At 37.1% G+C, this 23,110-nt stretch overlaps 1 protein-coding gene across 1 annotated transcript in view; it reads left to right on the plus strand.

The window, feature by feature from the left end:
- AFF4 (ALF transcription elongation factor 4) overlaps nt 1–23,110 on the plus strand; it is an 89,219-nt gene that overhangs the window by 29,590 nt on the left and 36,519 nt on the right. Inside the window, exons 2-5 of the mRNA XM_080803367.1 lie at nt 3,582–3,708; nt 6,143–6,937; nt 8,469–8,513; nt 12,138–12,224. Of these exons, the coding sequence (XP_080659493.1) occupies nt 3,586–3,708; nt 6,143–6,937; nt 8,469–8,513; nt 12,138–12,224 (1,050 nt within the window). The 5' untranslated portion in view covers nt 3,582–3,585. The remainder of the gene's footprint in view (nt 1–3,581; nt 3,709–6,142; nt 6,938–8,468; nt 8,514–12,137; nt 12,225–23,110) is intronic.

Genomic DNA, 23,110 nt, shown 5'->3' on the forward strand with positions numbered 1-23,110 from the left:
CTCCATTTTATAGCAATGAAATTGCTATACCATTATGCTACACCATAGAATGTTCTTAATGTATCAACTTAACATAAGTACTTGATGGGTACTTGAAACAGTTTACCGTAGGTAATTAAAAATTTTTAGGTGGAGAACTCTCCTTTCTACTTGTTAATACTCTTTTAAAAATTATTTTTTTTGGCAGTCCCATGGATTTTGTTTTGATGTAGCAATTAGCTAATTTTAACCAAATTCTTTTTCAGTATTGCAAATGTACTGAGGGAAATGCTGTGAAATAGGTTTGTCTGTACAACAAAGATATACTTCAAACTGGCTTATTTAAATTTTATGTTCATTTTAGGGGAGCTCAAATTGATTACTGGAATTATTACCTTGGGGGAAACTTTATCTTAGGCAGAGATACTGATGTTTAAAGACACGGGAGAAAAATGTGAATCTGATAAATTAGATGTGAAAATAAGGTAGATCAGAAAAAAATTTAGAGAATGAGAGCTACCCACCTGGGATATTAGTTCTTATAAATAGTCATTTAATTTTTTTTAAAGATTTTATTTATTTATTTGACAGAGAGAGAGTGAGAGAGGAAACAAGCAGGGGGCATGGGAGAGGGAGAAGCAGGCTTCCCCCTGAGCAGGGAGCCATACGCAGGGCTTGAACCCAGGACCTTGGATTCCTGATCTGAGCTGAAGGCAGATGCTTAACTGACTGAGCCACCCAGGCGCCCCAGCACTCATTTAATTTTTGTTTTCCTTCTTGGCAGTCCTGTTAAAAGGAAATACTCAGTCAGATGACTCTCATTGTTTAAGAAGAGAAAACACTAGGGGCGCCTGGGTGGCTCAGTGGGTTAAAGCCTCTGCCTTCGGCTCAGGTCATGATCCTAGGGTCCTGGGATCAAGCCCCACATCGGGCTCTCTGCTCGGCACAGAGCCTGCTTCCTCCTCCCTCTCTCTCTGCCTGCCTCTCTGCCTACTTGTGATCTCTGTCTGTCAAATAAATAAATAAAATCTTTAAAAAGAAAAAGAAAAGAAAACACTTTTTTATTGGATTATAGGAGGAATTTTATTGTGGGAATCATATCTTTCTACAATAAACGTACAAGTGTTTCTTGCATGATTATTTTAGTGCTTTAATTAAATCATAGTTTAAGGAAGGTGTTTCTTTTTTTAAGGAATTTAATGTAGGAAATGTAAGGAAATTACATTTCCTTAGTAATTCCTAAGAATTACTCCTTAGACTCTTAGGATACAAATAACTTCATATGTAGCAGCACCATAGTTGTAGAGGTCTATCTGAAACCCGATTGTTAGTGATATACATTTATTAGTTGGTTCAAGTGTACTGGAGGGTTATATATAGGTTCTTTGGTTTTATTCTCTGAATACCAAAGTGTAGATATTTTTTAGTATTTATTAAAGAAGGAATCAATCATACTTTTAAAAAATTTATTTATTTATTTTAGTGAGAGAGAGAGCATGAGTACACAAGTGGGCATGGGGAGGGGAGGGAGGGGCAGAGAATCCCAAGCATAAGTGGGGCAGGTTTCACGAACCTGAGCTTGAATACCCAACCGACTGAGCCACCCAGGTACCCCAAAAGAATCAAATACTTTTTATGCTGCTTTTAAAAATATTTATTTATTTATTTGAGAAAGAGAGCACGAGAAGGGGGAGGGTCAGAGAGAGAAGCAGACTCTCTGCTGAGCAGAGAGCCTGATGCGGGACTCGATCCCAGGACTCCAGGATTCTGACCCAAGCCAAAGGCGGTTGCTTAACTAACTGAGCCACCCAGGCGCCCCACTTTCTGTGCCTCTTTATGGTGCTAAGTACCAGGGAGACCAAAAAAAGCACATACTATTTCAATACCTCAAAATAGCTTATATTCTTGTCTAAGTTTATTAGAATATTATACAAATACAAATACAAAATCTGAATATTCATTTGGAACAATTAGAATATATTTTTTTAAGATTTTATTTATTTATTTGACAGAGATCACAAGTAGGCAGAGAGGCAGGCAGAGAGAGAGAGGAAGGGAAGCAAGGCTCCCTGCTGAGCAGAGAGCCCAATGCAGGGCTCCATCCCATCCATAACCCTGAGATCATGACCTGAGCTAAAGGCTGGGGCTTTAACCCACTGAGCCACCCAGGCACCCCTAGAATATTTTTTAAATACTAAATTGCTTTGATAGTAAATTTTTATTTTTGAATGTTTACTTGCACTGTTCTAACCACATAAAAATTCTCAAGAGTATATTGGTTTTGGTGTCCATTTTTTTTTTTTTTTTAGAAAGAGAGGGTACATGAATGGGGTAGGGGTTAGTGAAGAGGGTCAGAAGGAGAGGAAGAAACAGACTCCCCACTGACCAGGGAGCCTTTACACGGGCCTCAGTCCCAGGATTCTGAGATCAGGACCTGAGCCCAAGGCAGGCCCTTACCTGACTGAGCCACCCAAGAGCCCCTGCAATCCATTCTGACTTTACAATTACAATTTCTTTCCAATCTTGATTTATTTTAACTTTCTGAATAGATTTATGAATCATAAGGCTAGAAATGCTCACCAAGTATAACCTCGTTTTTTCCCTTCGTATCTGACAGAACTCTCCGCATCCCCATTCCCCACACCCCCCTCCCCAAACAAAACCAAGGTAAATGGTCTACTATCTCCAGGGAAGAATGTTGCTGGAGTCCCTGGCAATCCCTTATCCCAGGGTTCAACAGCCTTTTTCATTATTATCTGTTTAACCATAAGTCCCTGCTGCTATAAAGAAACTATCTTCTTTGGTTTGTTCTTAGTGAAAATATGACATGCTGTAATGTTTATAGAAATGACACTCTTATTTTCCCCTCCATTCCAGAAGACTTTCTTTTTCAGTACAATTTCCACTACTATTACTAACCCAAGTTTATTTTAGATTCTATTACTGAAAGCCTCAGTTTTGCCATTTATTGAGGTATTAATCGAAATATTAATGTATTTAGAGCAGAAATGTCGTTTTTTAGGGTATCTAGAGCAACAGCAAAGCTGAGGTCAAACTGCCATAAGGATGGACACCAAGGAAGCTGTGTTTGGGACAAAAAGAAATCAAGATAAGGTAGATGCAAAGTAGAGAAAAAGCACTGGACCCTGGGGGGGTGCGGGGAGGGAGTGGTAGGTGGGAGTGGGTTTGTGCCCCTCTAATGGCAAAGAATAGTTAGATTTCTGAAGAGGAAGCCATGAAAGGCTTATAGGAAATCTTAAGGATTTGGGTTTAAGTACTACCTTCCATCTATCTGAATGTATAAGTTTTAACTCACTTTTAGCCAGCTGAATACTTTAAAAACTGGTAAGGTTAAATGTTTCAATGGGGTGGATCCTTCCTACTACTGTGGGCTAGTGTTTACTATCTCAATCGTTGTGCAAGACACTACTGGTATTAGTTGGTAAAACCATTACCGGTACCCAGCTTCAGCACTAATGTCTGTTACTACTTGGAAGTCGGAAGGGAATCTCCGAATAAAACATTAAACTCACAAAATGAGTACAGAACGTTTAATTTTAACTTTCCTTTTTGTGATACAAATATTGTGTTTCTCTTCTTAGCAACATGAACCGTGAAGACCGAAATGTGCTGCGTATGAAAGAACGGGAAAGGCGGAATCAGGAAATTCAGCAGGGCGAAGACGCCTTCCCACCTAGCTCTCCTCTCTTTGCAGAGCCATACAAAGTTGTAAGTAGTCCTGTGAATGGTTTTTCCCTCAACAGCGTGACATTTTTGCTTTTCAAGTGTTTAAACTTGAATTTTTATAGTAGGAAAGAGTTACTCTCATATATGCGATTTAACATTTTTCCTTTCCTCTAAATAATAATGTACGTTTTGGGGGTAAACTTATCATTAGAGTGTAACATACATACAGAAAAATACACAAAATGTGTGTTTCAGCTGAAAGAATTTTCACAGCATGAACAACCTTATGTAATCAGTTCCCAAATCAAGAAACAGTATTATAAAGCATCCTAAAGTTATCCTCAAACCCAAACTTCCTCCCCTCCCTCTGTTGCTATTTCATATTCTTGAAAATGTAGTCTGGATTAGCTCAGACATCGATCTCTACATCCCAGGCTCTACCACTAACCCTGGGCAGGCATTTCACCTTTCTGAATTAAATTAAAATTTTGTAAATGGGTATGCATTGTGTACTGTTTCCTGGGTTCTTTTGGGTATAAAGTCAATCAAAGACAAATATTTCAGAGATTCTTTTGTTTCTCCCTTATTTCTTGCCATTTGCTTTCTTAGTTTACTAAGTATCAGTGACTACTACTAAATTTGAATAAAATGTATCTTCAGTATCAGTCTGGTTCCTTTTTCTGTTTTATACTAAATTATCTGACTTTCTTTTTATGGGGCTTAATGAACAATATCCAATTTAGAGTAAAAGCTAGTTGTCAGAGATGTTCAATAAAGTGAACCAATTGCTATTTTTGTAACTATCATTGTACTTGATTTGGGATTACATAAAACACTGAATGATAACACTTTTGACAACTAACATGGCTGTAGTGGCCACAAGTGTCTCTGATGTTTGACTTGGCTTTGGATCGTTTGATATTCCCTTACATTTTAAAGGCTTGTACTGTGTATAATGGTATTGCAGCCATAATGGCCATTGTTGGTTACGGTGTGAGACTGAGAGTGCGTTAGACTTTTTCTGATAATATAAATATAGCAGCATATTCTAAGTTTACCCTTATAACATTTGGTGTTTGTAGAGGCTATTTATGAGATCTGTAAAAGCCATTTTTTTAAAAAAATTATTTATTTACTTATTTGAGAGAAAAAGAGAGACAACACAAGTGGAGGGGAGGGGCAGAAGGAGCGGGAAAAGCAGACTCCCCACTGAGCTGGGAGCCCAACGTGGGACTTGATCCCAGGACCCTGGGATTAGGACCTGAGCCAAAGGCAGATACTTAACCCACTGAGCCACCCAGGCACCCCTATTAAAGCCATTTTTAAAAGTTTTTAAGGATTTTCATTTAAAGACAGTTACACTGACATCATTTATATGCATGTAACACCAATCACACAAACCTGGGGTTTGGGATTAGATTAAAGGCATTCCAAAAAAACCCCAGGAGTTTGATCCAGAATGTTTAAGTCATACTACCATTTATTTTATAATTTAATTAGATTTGATTCCTGATCTTGATGTTGTCTATGAATTGCTGTATAATTCCCACTCTTGTTTAATAGGGGTCAAACTGATTTTCAGATAATCTGAAGTCATTAACTGTTCATGTATGTTCAAAATATGTAGTGGTTCTGTCTTGATTTTTTCTTTAATGCAATTAGTAAGCTTACTCTCTTTCATGTTTGTGAACATGAAAGAGTCCTAAAGCTTGTAGATATCTTGAACTTTCTTATTATCCAAGAATGATTTTTTAAACTTACAGTCTGTACCATTAACTTCAAAACTTGGAGTGTTTCTTGGGCAGAGTTAATAGAATGAATATTTGACACTATCAGTGGATTTTCCATTCTTAATTTGTTGTTGACTTTTATTAACTTAATTAGTCACAGTAACAGAAGGAATTAAAATTTTTAAAAAAGTCAATTGGGTATAACATGTTTCATTAAATTTTTGTTTCTCCTTTTAACTATAACATTGAACTCCAAGAATATAATGTTTTCCTGCATTGCCAAAATAATGAGTGTTGGCTAATCTGCTCACCTACAACTTAACTACATAAAGGCACATTACCTTTCCCACTCTTTAAAAGACTTTTACAAAACCTTCAAAAAAAAAGAAGAACCTTCAAAAAAAAAAAAAAGAGTTTTACTACTGTTTCAATATATTTATTGGTGAAATTTGTTTTTTTCTCCCCCTACTGGAATCTTTTGTACATACTTCTCAGTGTCCCATAGGATATTTGTGTTGTTGCATGAATGTTTTTCACTTTCAGTGCATTTTTTTCGCTATAAAAATTATATTTGGAGTTTGCTTTTGAGATTAACCTTAATATATGAGATGAGGCCTCCCTTTGAAAAGCCCCTTTGCATTTGAAGTTTGGAAAGTCCATTTAGAAGCATCTTTTATTTATTTATTTTTTTATCTTTTATTTCTAGTTCTGCTAATTGTATCATTTTATTTTACAATTTTTTATAGACTAGCAAAGAAGATAAGCTATCAAGTCGTATTCAGAGTATGCTTGGAAACTACGATGAAATGAAGGATTTCATAGGAGACAGATCTATACCAAAGCTTGTTGCAATTCCCAAGCCTACAGTACCACCAACAGCAGATGAAAAATCTAACCCAAATTTCTTTGAACAGAGACATGGGACCTCTCATCAGAGTAGCAAGTGGACTCCAGTAGGACCTGCACCCAGTACTTCTCAGTCTCAGAAACGGTCCTCAGGGTTGCAGAGTGGACACAGTAGCCAGCGGACCAGTGCAGGTGGCAGTGGTGGCACCAGTAGTAGTGGCCAGAGGCATGACCGTGACTCATACAGCAGTAGTGGAAGCAGTAGTCGGAAAAAAAGCCAGCATGGATCGGAACACTCCAAATCACGCTCTTCCAGCCCTGGGAAACCACAGGCTGTTTCTTCATTAAGCTCCAATCATTCCAGGTCTCATGGGAATGATCACCATAGCAAGGAACATCAGCGTTCCAAATCACCTCGGGACCCTGATGCAAACTGGGATTCTCCTTCCCGTGTACCTTTTTCAAGTGGGCAGCATTCAAATCAGTCTTTCCCACCTTCATTGATGTCAAAGTCCAGTTCAATGTTACAGAAACCCACTGCCTATGTGCGGCCCATGGATGGACAGGAGTCCATGGAACCAAAGCTGTCCTCTGAGCACTACAGTAGCCAATCCCATGGCAACAGCATGACTGAATTGAAGCCCAGTAGCAAAGCACATCTCACCAAGCTGAAAATACCTTCCCAACCATTGGATGTAAGTTACACATTTAGAGCCTTTAAAAAAAATTTTATCCATTTATTTTAGACAGCAGGAGGAGGGGCAGGGGGAAGGGGAGAGAGAATCTCCTGCCACCCCAGGATCTGGACCTGAGCCAAAATCAGGAATTGGCTGATAAACTGACTTGAGCCACCCAGGAGCCCCTTAGAGCATTTAATATTAAGACTCTGTGAAGCAGTTGAGTGTGAAATTATCATTGAACTTGAATTTTGGTATATATAACTTTTATATATAAGTTTTAAGGTATATATAAGTTTTTAAAAAAGGCTTGTCATTGACTGAAGTGGATCAGTAGACCTGTTCACTTCCCCTCTTGGGCAATAGAGAAAATGTCATTCACTGTTTTGAACTATTCAAATGACTGGTCAGTTAAGAATAAAAGCATGATCTATGAAATCAATACCTTAGATTTCCTTCTTTTGATTTTATGAAGGAATATGTCTTGTATTCTTTTGTTTAAAAAATTAACTTGTATTCTCATTGTGATACCATGAATGTGATGTGGGCTGCGGTTAATTATAGTAAATGTTGGGATTTTGGGGGAGTTCCATCAAGATGGTAAATGTTGTATGGTTTGGATGCCATGAGCTTTTTCTCTATTTACACTTAAAGGTTTGAGACAGCTGCTCTAGATTCATAGTGGTGGTTTGACATTTACAGTATTAATAACTGTGTATCAAAGCATCAGAGTAACTAAAGAAATTGAATATTTGCTGTGAAATAGTTTAAGTTTTATCTTCTAAAATAAAAAAAAATTAAAGGTGTTTGTAACTGAAAATCATAGTTCATAGCTTAAAATGGTGGTGGAAGGGATCAAGAATAGGTGAAATGCTATTTTAAGAACATTTAAACATTTTTCCTGTGGCCTTGGGAAACTCATTGTTCATGGCAGTTGTCATCTAATTACTCCTCTGAGGAGAACAGTGAAGTGATTGTTCTTTCTTCAAACAACTTGATCCTTGGAGGTAGAATTGAGTTCAAACTCTAGCTCTTCAATTCCTGATTGTGCTTTAGCATAAACAACTTTTCTGTGATTCAAGGAAAGCTGTATAAAATGTCCACCATATTCCAGACAAGTATTCTTTCAATAATGTTGGTTTTATTCTCTTTGTTAGTTTATGTGAAACAATGTATTTCAGTATCATGGTATATTTTTGTATCAATAAACTCAAAATTTTGACAAGTTGCTCCACCTACAAAATAACGTTTAAAAATTTATTTCTAATCTAAATATAAGAGAGATAAGATTTTTCAAAACTTTTGATAAATACAAAGTTCTTTAAATCCTTGTATAGTTGGTGACTAAAATTTTTTAGAGCTTGAAAAATTTGCACTTAAGGAAATTTGTCAAAAGATTAATTAATATTGCGGTTTAGAATAGTGAGATCATAATTATGTCCTTAAATTTAATTCATTTTCTAATAGGTTCATTGAATCTGTGTAACAAATGATAAAAATCTAATAATAAATGACCCCAAATCTAATGTGTGTTTCTTTTCCTCTTAAGGCATCTGCTTCCGGTGATGTGAGCTGTGTGGATGAAATTCTTAAAGTAAGTCATTGTTATTGTTTTAATACTTTCTGTCTTTTTTGTTTATGATACTGTGGTATATTCTTGTCCTCTTCCCCCCTGATATTTCTCAAAGGATCTGGGGCAGCAGATTGCTTACATGTGAAATGTCATTATGTCTATAAAAAATAATGGACTCTGTTATGCTTATTTTCATATTTAGTTTCTGAGTCATTGGGTTTGTTTACTACCTGCCCTTTACTACCTTTGTTTGTTTTTCATTTTTAAGTAAATCAAATTCCAGTCATAATAGTTTGCCTTGAAAAGAGGAAGAGAGCAAATACACCAGTACTTTGTAAAGCTTATTAGTAATTACCAGTCAAACAGTTTCATTGAAAATAGCTTGCTTTGTAATTCATTTATATCTACTGGTCAGTTCCTACAATGAAAGACCTCCTCTGAATACTGCTCATTCTGAGTGTTGGACGGAATATGTTTAAAATCGACATAGGACCAAAATGTGTGTTCCTCTTTTGGGAAAAGAGAAAGTTGTCAGCTGTAAAAAGGGAAGGTCTAGTGGATTAGTGAGTGACAGTGACTGCTTTTGGTTCAGTAGAGAAAAACTGTCAGTCACGTATTACTTGTAATTTTTGCCTAAGCTCCTGATTTTTTGTGTCTGTACCTGCATTTCACTGTGGATACTTCTGAAAGACTACTGTGTTGCTACTTCTACTTCATTCTCTCCTTTCTTTCTTCAGCCCAGCAGTCTCTCATTTGTCTCTGTCATTTTGCTGAAGCTATTTCGCTAAGCTCATGATCTCCCTTCACTGAGGGCTTCCTTTGAGTTCTCAGCTCTTTCTACTGTTCTCAAGAATTTTTAGTTTTTCCTTCTAGAAACCTCATTCTTCCTTTCTTGACTATTATTATGCTTCACTGTTTTTATTTCCATCTACCTTTCTTATCTCTCATTCTCTGCCTTTTGGGAACCTTGGCGTCTTCTCTTTTAAATATTGGTCTTTTTTCTAGCTTCTCTGTTTTTTTCTGCTCTGTCTTGATTTTCCTCTATTGTTACAGCTTCACCTGTTAACTCTTCAGTCTTTCTCACCTCTTTGACCTCCTCTGAGTTGTGGTTTATGTCTCTCCCTTGCTGTGTGTCCATTCGCGTATCTCCCTGCTTCTTTAGACTCAACATATCTAAAGGCAGAATTATCAGACCTTCCTCTCTTAGTAGTACTACCAATCTTCTGTGCTTCTCAGTGTAAAATCCTGTTTCCCTCATGTTCTGTTTAATCACAAAACTGCATGTACGGTTTGAATTTTCCTTGAAAATACATTCCTTTATTTCCATTTCTGCCACCTTGAGCTTCAAGAATTGCAATCTGCAGTCCTTGCTTTGCTCATCTGTCTTTTGCATTGCTGGCAGATTCTTTAATCCACTGTCTTCATAAGTTAATTTCTGTTTTCGAAATTTCAGTGGCTCTCTCTCTGAGCCCCATAGAAAATAGAGTGTCCAAGTTCAGCATTCTAGACCTTTCATAGACTGCTTCTACCTCTTTCACTATTAATTCTCCACTTTTGTCAAATTGGTTTCACTAAGCCCTATACTTTCTTGCTGTCGTATCTTTTTAAATAAACTTTCATGAACTATATTTCTCCTTTGCCTTTAGTCATATACAGATTCTGTTTTTTCTTAGAATCCCAATGAAATCTTTCTTTCCCCTATGTCAGACCATCAGATTACAATGATAAGTCTTTCTTTTGAATCTCATATAGCATGCATTTTTCAGTCCCCATGTATATAAAAAGTGTAATGGAGCTTTATCTTTTCTCTTTGAATCCTCAAGGATACATGGCATTGTAATACCTGGAAGAATTTTAGGTATTCTCACATTTAATTATCTCTTTGATGGTACTGACCATTTAGTCTTCATTTTATATATACAGGGCTTGGCACAGGGCCTTGGGTGTAACAGGTGCTCAGTCATTTAATGATGGAGTTAAATAGATTATCTATTGAAAGTACTTTGGTATTTGAGGTGTAAAATGCCAACACTGAAAACCTAGAGTGTCTGAGTTTGTTTCCTTTCCCTGTATACAGTGCATAAGGAACTGCAGGTCCAAATTGCCTTTGCGTTTTCTTGAGATTTGCAGTCATACTATTTCTAGGAACTCCATCATAAACTTAAAGAAGAAAATTTTAATCTAAAAATGGTAACCATTTATTGTAAAAGAGTAGTTCACAGCCTGCCTGTGTCAAGCTCTTTGGATACAGTGGTGATAATGATAGTGTTGCACCCTTTGAGCTGACATTCTTGCTGGATATTGGAAATAATCAACTATTTAATATTATTTCAGAAAGTGAAATGCTGTGAAAAAATAAAGTACTGTAAGTAGGTAAAGAGCAATTACAGTGCAGGTGGCTATTTTACAAAGTTCCCATAGTAGAGACTGTATCAAGTGCCCAGGTCTCTTTCCCCTTCTGTCGTTCTGTTGTCCAGAGGTAGCCAGAGAATTTTTTTCATGCATATTTTTTCATGTAAAGACATTTACTAGGACATAGACTATGATTTCTGTCTATCACTTTATAGTATATTGTGGACAACATTTCATATCAGTAGTTAAATTCCTCATTTTACTGTCTGCTTGGTGTCCCATTGTATGGCTGTCTGGTAATTTATTTAATTATTTTGTGCTGTTGGATATTTAGGTTGTTTCTATTTTTTAAGTGTAGGCCCCTTGAACATGTATCTTTACGTAGCTGTGTGGGTATAGCTAAAGAGTAAATTCCTAAAAGTTAAACTACTTTTAATTTATTGTATTTTCTCAGTCTACCTAATGGCTTACTTTGAACTAAATGCCAGAAATAAAACACTCCTTCTTTACTCTAAATCTGATATCTCTCTTTCCCCTGCTCCTTTAACATAAACATTATGATCTTATCCAAATCTCCACTTGAACATAGTTGGCATGTGATTAAAATTCACTAAATATGTGAATGAAATCATACTTACAGCCTTGCTTGTCTATCTTCCTTCTCATGGGCTTTTGATATCTCTCTTCTGGTTTCCTCCACCTGACTAAAAACTTCTATCAGCCATTGAGCTCTGTAGCCAGACTTCCTGAGATGAAATTTGGTGTCCATTTGTGTCCACAAATGTTTGGCCTTTAATAAATAACTTCTGTGTTTTAGTTTCATCCTACATAGAGTTAGGATAATAATGTTATCTACCTCCTAATATCATTATGAGTATTAAATGAGTAACAGACCTGTAAAACAACACAGTATCTGGCCCATTAAAGGTACACAGTAAATGTCAGCTCCTTTTCTTACTATTACCTGCCCCTCCCGCTCTCATAGCACGCTTTTCTTCAGTAGCATTGTACTGTGTACCTTGTATTTGATTATAGGATGATTTCTGTGGCGATTAACAAGTTTCATCATCTTAGCTCCACGCTCCTTGAAGCCAGGGAGTGTATATTATTTATCTATTTCCTGCCCCGTAGTGCCTAGCACACAGTTGTGCTTAATTAATATTTATTGATTAAATATGTATACTTTTGGAGGACCTATCATGAAACCAGCATTTATAATACAAATCTGGTTTTTAGCTATGTAATTTTTATCCTTGAACTGGTTGAAAACAAACTGTAATAATTACATTTCAGGAGATGACGCATTCATGGCCTCCCCCTCTTACGGCTATTCATACACCATGCAAAACAGAACCTTCCAAATTTCCTTTTCCAACTAAGGTAAGTAAATAACGTGTCTTTGATACTGTTAGAAAACTCTATAAATGGCTTGACTAAAATCACATGAATTCAGAGTCGTCTTGCCATTCCCATTCTAGTGGGAGACAGACAATAAATACATAATTTCAAATAGTGATCATTGCTATGAAGAAAATAAAACAAGATAATGGAATCAAGAGCCACTTGGATTAAGAGGTTCTTGAAAAAGTTTTGAAGGCAATTGGGAAGAGAATTAAAAATGTCAGTGTTTGTTTTGGTGTTCTAGGCTATAGGTGGTAAGGGTTTCTCAAACTCTTATCTGAGGAACCCCTTTCCATTGGTCTTAGCAGTCATACTGATGTGTGTGGAAAGAGGTTCCTCAGACAATGGTTCAGGTTCAGCTATAATCAGCAGATGTGCTTTTTATTTTTTAAACATTAATTTATATTTACATGAATAATAGAAGAATATATTCTTCTTGTGGAAGTTTGACCAGGACCCCTAATAATAGCCTTTCCCAGCGTTGTCTCCTCCATCTCACCTCCATGCATACCTTTGCAAGTCTTTTCACATGCATTTGCAAACATACATATGTGATCATTACATGTAAGCACTCTCTCTTTGACTTTATTTCTGCCCAGATGAATTGTTCTGGATTTTTAATCAGCAACAGGTCTTAGAGACCATTCTATAGTTACTCTGTGTCTTTATTATATATAGATAATAGATTACATATAGACATATTTCATTTCTTTAATATGCATCCATAGTATAAATGTATTTTAGTTGAATTATTTCCCTTTGGTATTTAAGTTGTTGTCAAGTTTTCATTTCCACAAATATTGCTTGTGTGGTTATCTTTTTCATGCCTGTGAGTTTCATTGTCATTAGTTTCATGCATATGAGTTTCTTTTGTGTCAAGTAGGAATGGTTGAGTATTGAGATGGTATATTTAATATATTCTCAAATTCCCTCTTTTATTGGTTGTACCAGTCAGTACTCCCACTTGTATTCCCCCTGATTCCTCACATGCACATCACCATTTGTTATTTGAAGCACCAATTTTCTGAGTGCAGAATGGCGTTTCATTTCTTAGATTGCTAGCTAGGTTTATCATCTTTACACATTTGTCATCCATGTTAGTTCTCTGTAGCTGAGTATACCTGTTTCCTCTGCTCTTGGGGTTGCATCTTTCATCTAATGAGTTTCAGGAGGATTTCTTTTTGTGTTCTTTTGTTTGAGTTCTGGATTCTATTCATTTCTTCTGTATGCTATAAACACATCTCCCAGTTAGAGTCCTTTTAAGTATTATGGTCTAGAAGATTTTAATTTTGATGAATAAGTAGATCGTTCTCTTCTATGAAGCTACTTTTTAATGTCTTTTAAAGAAGCTTTTTCCTTCCCTAGGATCATAAGCATACCCTCTTATTTTTTTACTTTAATGTAATTACAATTTTGTTTTCTGTGATTATCTTTAGTCCAATTTATTTTTGTGAATAATGTGAGGTAGGCATGTAACTTTCTACCTATATGTGTGCCATCACACTCTTATACTTTTAAAATCAACCTATGCACACATAAAAAATGTACAGTTGGAATTTGGTAGGTATATATACCTGTGTAATCACCACCCTAATCAAGAATTAGAATATTTCCTTCACCGCCCAGAAGTCCCCTCGTGGTTCTCTGCAGTCTACCTCACCTCCACCACTGGCCCCTCATAGTTACTAAGTTGTTCTCTGTCAGTATAGATAAGTTGTACTTTCTTTAGAATTTCATGTGAATGGAATCCATACAGTGTGTACTCCATTTGTGTATATGTTTGCCTTCTTTTGCTCAGCATATACTTTTGGAATTCTTCTGTGTTCAGGAATGTATTGGTAATTTGTTCTTTTTTATTGCTGAGTTCCTTTTTATTTGTGTTGTATGAAAATATCAACATTTGTGTACCCAAATACCTGTTGATGAGCATTTGGGATTTTTTCCAGATTTGGGCTAAGAAGAGAGTATCCGTAAATATTCACTAAAAAGCCTTTATGTAAACTTAAGTTTTATTTTTTCAAGGATAAATATTGGGTTATATGGTAAAAAGTAGAATTGCTCAGTCATGCGTTGAATTCGTACTACACTAAAAACTATTTTCCTGAGCTACTCTGTCATACTCCTAGCTCGCTCTGCTCCCATCCCTCAGCAGTATATGATAGTTTGATTTGTTCTGCATCCTTGTGTACATTTGGTATTATCAGTTTTTTTAGTTTTGGCCATTTTCCTGGGCACATAAGGGTATCTCGTACTGCTTTCAGTTTGTGATTCCTTGATGACTAATGACGTTGAACCACTTCTTATGACTTTATTGACCATTCCTCTTTTTGAATATCTGTTCAAATCTTAGGACTTGTGTGGGGGTGGGGGGTGGTGGTGGCGTCAGGATTAGGAGATGTTACTTGTAATTTTCTTGTCTTTGGTTTTGGTATCAGGGTAGCTCTGGCTCTTTAAAAGGAGTAGGGAAATGTTCTCTTCATTTATGTTTCCTAAACTGGTATGTGGAATTTAGTTTCAAATCTTCCTTGAATGTGTTTGTTGGTTTTTTTGTTTTGTTTTGTTTTAAGATTTTGTATTTATTTGAGAGAGCGAGGGACAGCAAGACAGAGCGTGAGTTGGTTGGGAGAGGCAGACTCCTTACCAAGCAGGGAGCATGACACAACAGGGCTCCAACTCCAGACTCTGGGATCATGACCTGAGCCAAAGGCAGATGCTTAACCCATTGAGCCACCCAGGCACCCTTTGAATGTTTTAATATACTTCAACAGTGATGCCATCTGGGCCCGTAGTGTTCTCTGTGGAAAGTATTTGATTATAAATTCAATTTTTTCAGTACATATAGAGCTATTCAGATTTTCTGTTCCTTGTGTCAGTCTTGTAATTTGTTCATTTCATCTAAGTAGTCAAGTTTATTGATATAGAGTTATTTATAAAATAAATACTTAATTCTTTTTTTTTTAAAGATTTTATTTATGTATTTGACAGAGAGAGAGAGAGATCACAAGTAGGAAGAGAGGCAGGCAGAGAGAGAGGAGGAAGCAGGCTCCCCGCTGAGCAGAGAGCCCGATGCCAGGACCCTGGGACCATGACCAGAGCCGAAGGCAGAGGCTTTAACCCGCCGAGCCACCCAGGCGCCCCAATAAATACTTATTCTTTTAATGTCTATAGGATCTCTAGTAAAGTCATTTTCCCCCCGAAATTGGTAATTTGTATTTTCTCTCTTCATTTTCTTAGATTAATCTAACTAGAGTTTTGTCAGTTTTATTGATCATTTCCAATAATTACCTTTTAATTTTTTCAGTTTTCTATTTCCTTGGTTTTTCCTTTATTGTGGTTGTTGTCTTTTTTCTACTTATTGTGGGTTTCATTTACTTTTCTTTTTTTTTTTTTATTAAAGATTTTATTTATTTATTTGACAGACAGATCGCAAGTAGGTAGAGAGGCAGGCAGAGAGAGAAGGGAGGAAGCAGGCTCCCCGCTGAGCAGAGAGCCCGATGCGGGGCTCGATCCCAGGACGCTGGGATCATGACCTGAGCCGAAGGCAGCGGCTTTAACCCACTGAGCCACCCAGGCGCCCCTCATTTACTTTTCTTTTAACTTCTGAGATGGAGACTTAGGTCATTAATCATAAACATTTCTTGTTTTCTGTATTTAAAACTGTCAGCTTCCCTCTGAGCCCTACTTTAGGTGTATCTGACAGATTGTGATATATTGTGATTTTATTACCACTTAGTGTATGATATTTCTTTATTCCCTAGGTGACTTCTTCCTTGATCCATGGAAGCACGTGGTTTCATTTTCAAATATTTGAGGATTTTCCATTCTATTACTGATTCTAATTTATTTATGTTCTTGTTTGAGAATATAAGCTGTATAATTTGTTTTTAAAATTTTAATGTTTTATGACCAGTTTCCATGTATGCTAAATAGAATATGTTCTGTTCTTTTTTTTTTTTTTAAGATTTTATTTATTTAATAGAGACAGAGAGTGAGTGAATGAGCACAAGCAGGGAGGAGGGGCAGAGGGAGAGGAAGAAGATCTTGACTGGATCTTTTGTATCTAGCATGATGTTTTAAAGTTTCATTCATGTTATGTTACCAGTATTTTCCATTTTATAGCTAAATATATTCCATTTTATGATTATATCACATTTTGTTTATCTATTTACCAGTTCATTGACATTTGGGTTGTTTTCAGTTTGAGGCTGTTATGAAAATTGCTCCTGTAACATTAGTATAGAGATGTGTTTTTGGTTCTCTTGGTTATTCCACCTAGGAGTGGAATTCTTGGGTCATATAGTAACTGTTTGATCTTTTGAGGAACTGCCTGATGGTTTCCCACAGTGTTTGCTACATTTTATATTCCCACCAGCAGTGTATGAGAGCTCCAGTTTCTTCAAATCCTGGTCAAGTTGTTGTTATCCTTCTTTTTGAATAAAGATATTTTAGTGTCTGTGAAGTGGTTTATCATTGTAGTTTTGGTATTAATTTCTCTGATGGCTAATGATGTTGACAGTATTTTCATGGGTTTATGGGCCTTTGTATATCTTATTTAGAGAGAGATCTATTCAGATATTTTGCTGACTTTTAAATTGGGTTGTCTTTTTATCATGAAGTTATAGTGTTTGTATATCTCAGAGTACCTTATCAGATGAACAATTTGCAAAATTTTTTTCCCATACTTTGAGTGGTCTTTTTTGCCTTTTTTTTTTTTTTTTAAGATTCTATTTATTTGAGAGAGTGTGTTTGTGTGCACAAGGCAGGAGAGGGGCAGAGAGAGAGAGGGCCAAGCCGACTCACTGCTGAGCAGGAAGCCGGACATGGGGCTTGATCCTTCTCTCCCTATCTTCACTTGTTCTTTTTTTTTTCTCTCTCTCTGTCAAGTAAATAAAATCTTAAATTTTTTTTTTTAAGATTTTATTTATTGACAGAGATCACAAGTAGGCAGAGAGAAAGGAAGGGAAGCAGGCTCCCCACTGAGCGGAGAGCCCTATGTGGGGCTCGATCCCAGGACGCTGGGATCATGACCTGAGCTGAAGGCAGGGGGTTTAACCAACTGAGCCACCCAGGCGCCCTAAATCTTAAATTTAAAAAAAAAAAATTCCAGTGTAATTAACATAGTGTGCTGTATTAGTTTCAGGTATACAGTATAGGGATTCAGCAGTTCTGTACGTTACTCAGTGCTCGTCATAAGTGTACATACTCTAAAACCCTTTCACCTATTTTACCAACCCCCCCCTCCTCTGGTAACCATCTGTTCTCTATATTTCAGAGTCTCAGTCTTTTTATTTGTCCCCTTTTTCCTTGTTCGTTTGTTTTCTTAAATTCTACATAATGGGTGAAATCATATAGTACTTTGTCTTTCTCAGACTGACTTACTTCATCTAGCATTATACTCTAGATCCATCCATGTTGCAAATGGCAAGATTTTATTATTTTTTATGGCTGAGTAGTATTTTATTGTGTGTGTGTGTGTGTGTGTGTGTCTGTGTCTGTGTGTATCTGTGTGTCTGTGTATGCATATCACATCTTATTCCTCCGTTCATCTGTTGATGGACACTTGGGTTGCTTCTGTAATTTGGCTACTGCAAATAATCCTGTAGTACACATAGGGGTGCTTGTATCTTTTTGAACTAGTATTTTCATATTCTTTGGGTGAATACCTAATAGTGCAATTACCAGTACATAGGGTAGTTCTATTATTAATTTTTGGAGGAAACTCCATAATGTTTTCCACAGTGGCGGCACCAGCTTGTGTTCCCACCAACAGCGTATGAGGGTATTTTTTCTCTGTATCCTCGCCAACACTTGTTGTTTCTTGTGTTTTTTATTTTAGTCATTCTGAGAGGTGTGAGGTGAGATCTCATTGTGGTTTTGATTTGCATTTCCCCGATGATGAGTGATGTTGAGCATCTTTTCATGTGTCTGTGGGCGAACTGTATGTCTTCTTTGAATAAATGTATGTTCTTGTCTTTTGTCCACTTTTTAAATTAGGTTATTTGCTTTTTTGGTGTTATGTTGTATAAGTTTTTTATATATTTTAGATACTTACACTTTTTGGATATATCATTTACACATATCTTCTCCCATTCATTAGGTTGTCTTTTTGTTTTATTGTTTTCTTTGCTGTGCAGAAGCTTTTTATTTTGATATAATCCTAACAGTTTATTTTTACTTTTGTTTTCCTTGCCTTAAGAGACATTTAGAAAAATGTTGCTGTAGCCAGAGAAATTACTGCCTATGCTCTCTTCTAGGATTTTTATGGCTTCAGGTCTCACGTTTAAGGCTTTAATCAATTTTGAGTTTATTTTTGTGTATAAAATGAAACTGGGGTGAAAGTGGTTTGTTTCATTCTTTTGCATGTAGCTGTCTAGTTTTCCCGACACCATTTGTTGGCAAGACTTTTTTCCCATTGGATATTCTTTTTTTTTTTTTTTTTAAAGATTTACTTATTTATTCTAGAGAAAGAAAACGTTTGTAGGAGTAGGGGGAGGGGAAAGAATCTCAAGCAGACTCCCTGCTCAATGCAAAGCCTGATGTGGGACACAGCCTCACAACCCATGAGATCATGACCTTAGCTGAAACCAAGACACCCAACTGACAGAGCCACCCAGGCGCCCCCCTCTCATGCACCCTTTGTTGTAGATTAATTGACCATATAATCATGGGTTTGTTTTTGCATTCTCTGTTCTCTTCCCTTGATCTATGTATCTTTTTTTGTGCCAGTGCCAAATTGTTTTGATTACTACAGCTTTATGTAGCATATCTTGAAATCTGGGATTTTGATACCTCCAGTTTTGTTCTTTTTTTTTTTAAAGATTTATTTATTTGACAGACAAAGATCACAAGTAGGCAGAGAGGCAGGCAGAGAGAGGAGGAAGCAGGCTCCTGAGGAGCAGAGAGCCCGATGCAGGGCTTGATCCCAGGACCCTAAGATCATGACCTGAGCCGAAGGCAGAGGCTTTAACCCACTGAGCCATCCAGGCACCCCAGTTTTGTTCTTTTTTAAGATTGCTTTTCAGGGCCATTTGTAGTTCCATACACATTTTAGATTATTTGTTTTAGTTCTGTGAAAAATGGGGTTGGTATTTTGATAGGGATTGCATTAAATCTGTAGATTGTTTTCCATAGTGTGGACATTTTAACAATATTTGTTCCCTAATTCATGAGCATGGAGTTTCGTTCCATTTGTTGGTATTGTCCTCAGTTTCCTTCATCAGCATTTTGTAGTTTTCAGAGTAAAGATCTTTCACTTCCTTGGTTAAATATATTCCAGGTATTTTACTATTTTTGGTGTAATTATAAAGGGGATTATTTTCTTAATTTTTCTTTCTGCTACTTCATTTTTAGTGTGTAGAAATGCAACAGATTTCTGTTTCTTAATTTTGTATCCTGTGATCTTACTGAATTCATATATTAGTCCTAGTTTTTTGGTGAAATCTTCGACAATTTTCTATATATAGTATCATGTCATCTGCAAATAGTGAAAGTTTGACTTCTTCCTTAGCAATTTGGTTATCTCTTATATCTTTTTTTTTCTGTCTGATTGCTGTGGCTAGGACTTGTAGTATACTGTGTTGAATAAAAGTGGTAAGAGTAGACATCCTTATCTCGTTCATGATCCTAGGAGGAAAGCTTTTAGTTTTTCCCATTGAGGATGATGTTCACTGTGTGTTTTCCATATAGGGCCTTTATTATGTTGAGGTATGTTCCCCCTAAACCTACTTTGTTGAGGATTTTTTATCATAAATGAATGTTGTAATTTGTCAGATGCTTTTTCTGCACCTTTTGAAATGTTCATATGGTTTTTATCTTTCCTCTTATTAATGTACCCCAAATGTTTCCTTATGATCTTTATAATGTTCTCTTCCTATGGTCTCTGCCCTTCCCATCCCTAGGCAACCGCTAATCTGATTTCTGTCACTATATATTAGTTTGCATTTTTGAGAATTGCGTGTAAATAGAATGATAATACATGTATTCTTTTTGTTTTGTTTCTTTCACTTAGCACCATTACTATTTTTTCTTAATATTTTATTAATTGGGGCACCTGGGTGGCTCAGTGGGTTAAGCCTCTGCCTTCGGCTCAGGTCATGATCTTAGGGTTCTGGGATCGAGCCCAGCATTGGGCTCTCTGCTCAGCAGGGAGCCTGCTTTCCCCCCTCTCTTTCTGCCTGCCTCTCTACCTACTTGTGATCTCTCTGTCAAATAAGTAAATAAAATCTTTTTTAAAAAAAAGATTTTTTTTTTTAATTTATTTGAGAAAGAGAGCATGAGCTATGGGGAGGGGCGAAGGGAGAGGGGAAGCAGACTCCCTCCTGAGCACGGAGCCCCACATGGGGTTAGATCCCAGGACCCTGAGGTCATGATCTGAGCCGAAGCCAGATGCTCAGCCGACTGAGCCACATGGGCGCCTCTCACTCAGCACAATTATTTTGAGATTCATCTATATTGTCAAATGTATAAATCATTCTTTCTTACTGCTAAGTATTAGTCAATTTCATAGTTATAGCACAGTTTATTTAGCCATTCACCTACTGATGAACATTTGGGCTCTTTCTGGTTTTTAGTTAAATAAAGCTACTATGAATATTTGTGTACAAGATGGGGTACCTGGGTGGCTCAGTGGGTTAAGTCTCTGCCTTTGGCTGAGGTCGTGGTCCCGGGGTCCTGGAGTCGAACCCCACATCGGGCTCTCTGCGAAGCAGGGAGCCTCCTTCCCTTCCTCTCTCTGCCTGCCTCTCTGCCTACTTGTGATCTCTGTCTGTCAAATAAATAAATAAAATCTTTAAAAAAATAAATTTCTAAATATTTGTCAAGTCTTTGTATGGGCACATGCTTTTATTTCTCATAAGTAAATACCTTCATAGGGTAGATATACATTTAACTTCTAGGAAAATCTCATACTGTTTTCCAAAATGATTGAACCATTATATATTCCTACGATAGATGAGATTATCAGTTGCTCCACATGCTTATTAGAGTTTGGCATGGTCAGTCTTATTTATTTATTTATAAAAGATTTTATGTATTTGACAGAGATCACAGGTAGGCAGAGAGAGAGAGAGGAGGAAGCAGACTCCTCACTGAGCAGGGAGCCAGATGCAGGGAACAATCCCATGACCCTGGGATCATTACCTGAGCCGAAGGCAGAGGCTTTAACGCACTGAGCCACCCAGGTGCCCCATGGTCAGTCTTTTTAAAATTTAGACCTTTCAGCAGTTGTGTAGGAGTGCTCCATTTGTTTTTAATTGACATTTCTCTATGACAGTTGATGTTGAAAACCTTTTAATGTACTTGGCATTTGTGTATCTTCTTTGGTACACTATTTAAATCTTTTGCCCGTCTCTTACCGGATTATTGACCTCTCCATTTTTTTATAAAAGATTTTATTTATTTGAGAGAGTACAAGGAGAGGGAGCAGCGGAGGGAAAAGGAGAAGCAGCAGGCTCCCCACCGAGCAGGGAGCCCAACATGGGGCTCGATCCCAAGACCTCAGAATCATGACCAGAGCCAAAGGCAGATGCTCAACTGATTGAGCTACCCAGGCTCCCCTGTTGTCCTCTTCTTATTGAGTTTGAGAATTTATATTTTCAGGATGTAGGTCCATTATCAGATATAAGATTTGCACATTTTCCCCCTAGTAAAGTAGCTACCCTTTTATTATCTCAACTATCTTTTGAAGATGAGAAGCTGCTAATATTGATGAAACTAATTCATCAGGGGTTTTTTTGGTTTACAGATCATGTTTTTGGTATCTGCAAAATTTTGCCCTACCCTCGTTCTCCTCTTTTTTTTTTTAAAGACTTTTTATAGTTTTAGGCTTTACATTTAGGTCTGTGATCCATTTCAAGGTAATTTTTGTATATGGTGACAAGATATGGATCACAGTTTATTTTTTGTATACAGATATCCATTTCCATCATCATTTGTTTAAAAAGCTTATCTCTGGGGGGTCCTGAGTGGCCCACTTGGTTAAGTGTCTGACTCTTGATTTTTGACTCAGGTCATTAACTCAGGGCCTTGAGATCAAACCCTGCCTCCCCCACACTGCCGGGCTTCTTGCTGGGTGTGGTGCCTGCTTGAGATTCTCTCCCTCTCCCTTGGCCTCCCTCCCCCGCCTCTTAAAAAAAAGTTTTTTCTGCATGGAATTGCTTTAGCAATTGCAGTTGATCATATATGTGGTGCGTTTCTTTGCATTTCTTTTTTTTGTTTTTTAAAGATTTATTTATTTTTAGAGAGTGAGGAAGGGGCAGAGGGAGAGGGAGAGAATCTCAAGCAGACTACCCCATAGAGCACAGAGCCTGACAATGTGGCGCTCGATCTCATGACCTGAGCCAAAATCAGGAGTTGGACTGAACCACCCAGGTGCCCCTTGAATTTTTCACTTTTATTGATCTTCTAAAAAACTGCTTTTTCTTCTCCTTTGTTTTGGGGGTTTTGTTACATTGGTTTCCACTGCTTTCATTTGGCTTAATTGATACTTCTTTGTTTTTTTAAAATATTTTATTTATTTATTTGTCAGAGAGAGTGAGCACAGGCAGACAGAGTGGCAGGCAGAGGCAGAGGGAGAAGCAGGCTCCCCGCTGAGCAAAGAGCCCGACGCGGGACTCGATCCCAGTACCCCGGGATCATGACCCGAGCCGAAGGCAGCCGCCCAATCAACTGAGCCACCCAGGCATCCCAAATTTATACTTCTTTTGAAAAAAAAATTCTATTTAAATTCTTTTTTTTCTTGGTTTAATTTACATTGCTTTTTAAAATTTTATTTTGTTTATTATTTTTTTGACAGAGAGAGAGAGAGCGCGCACAAGCAATGCAGAGAGGCAGGCAGAGAGAGAGGGAAGCAGGCTCCCAGCCAAGCA

The sequence above is a fragment of the Martes martes genome (genome assembly GCF_963455335.1).
Source record: "Martes martes genome assembly, chromosome: 5".
NCBI lineage: Eukaryota > Metazoa > Chordata > Mammalia > Carnivora > Mustelidae > Martes > Martes martes.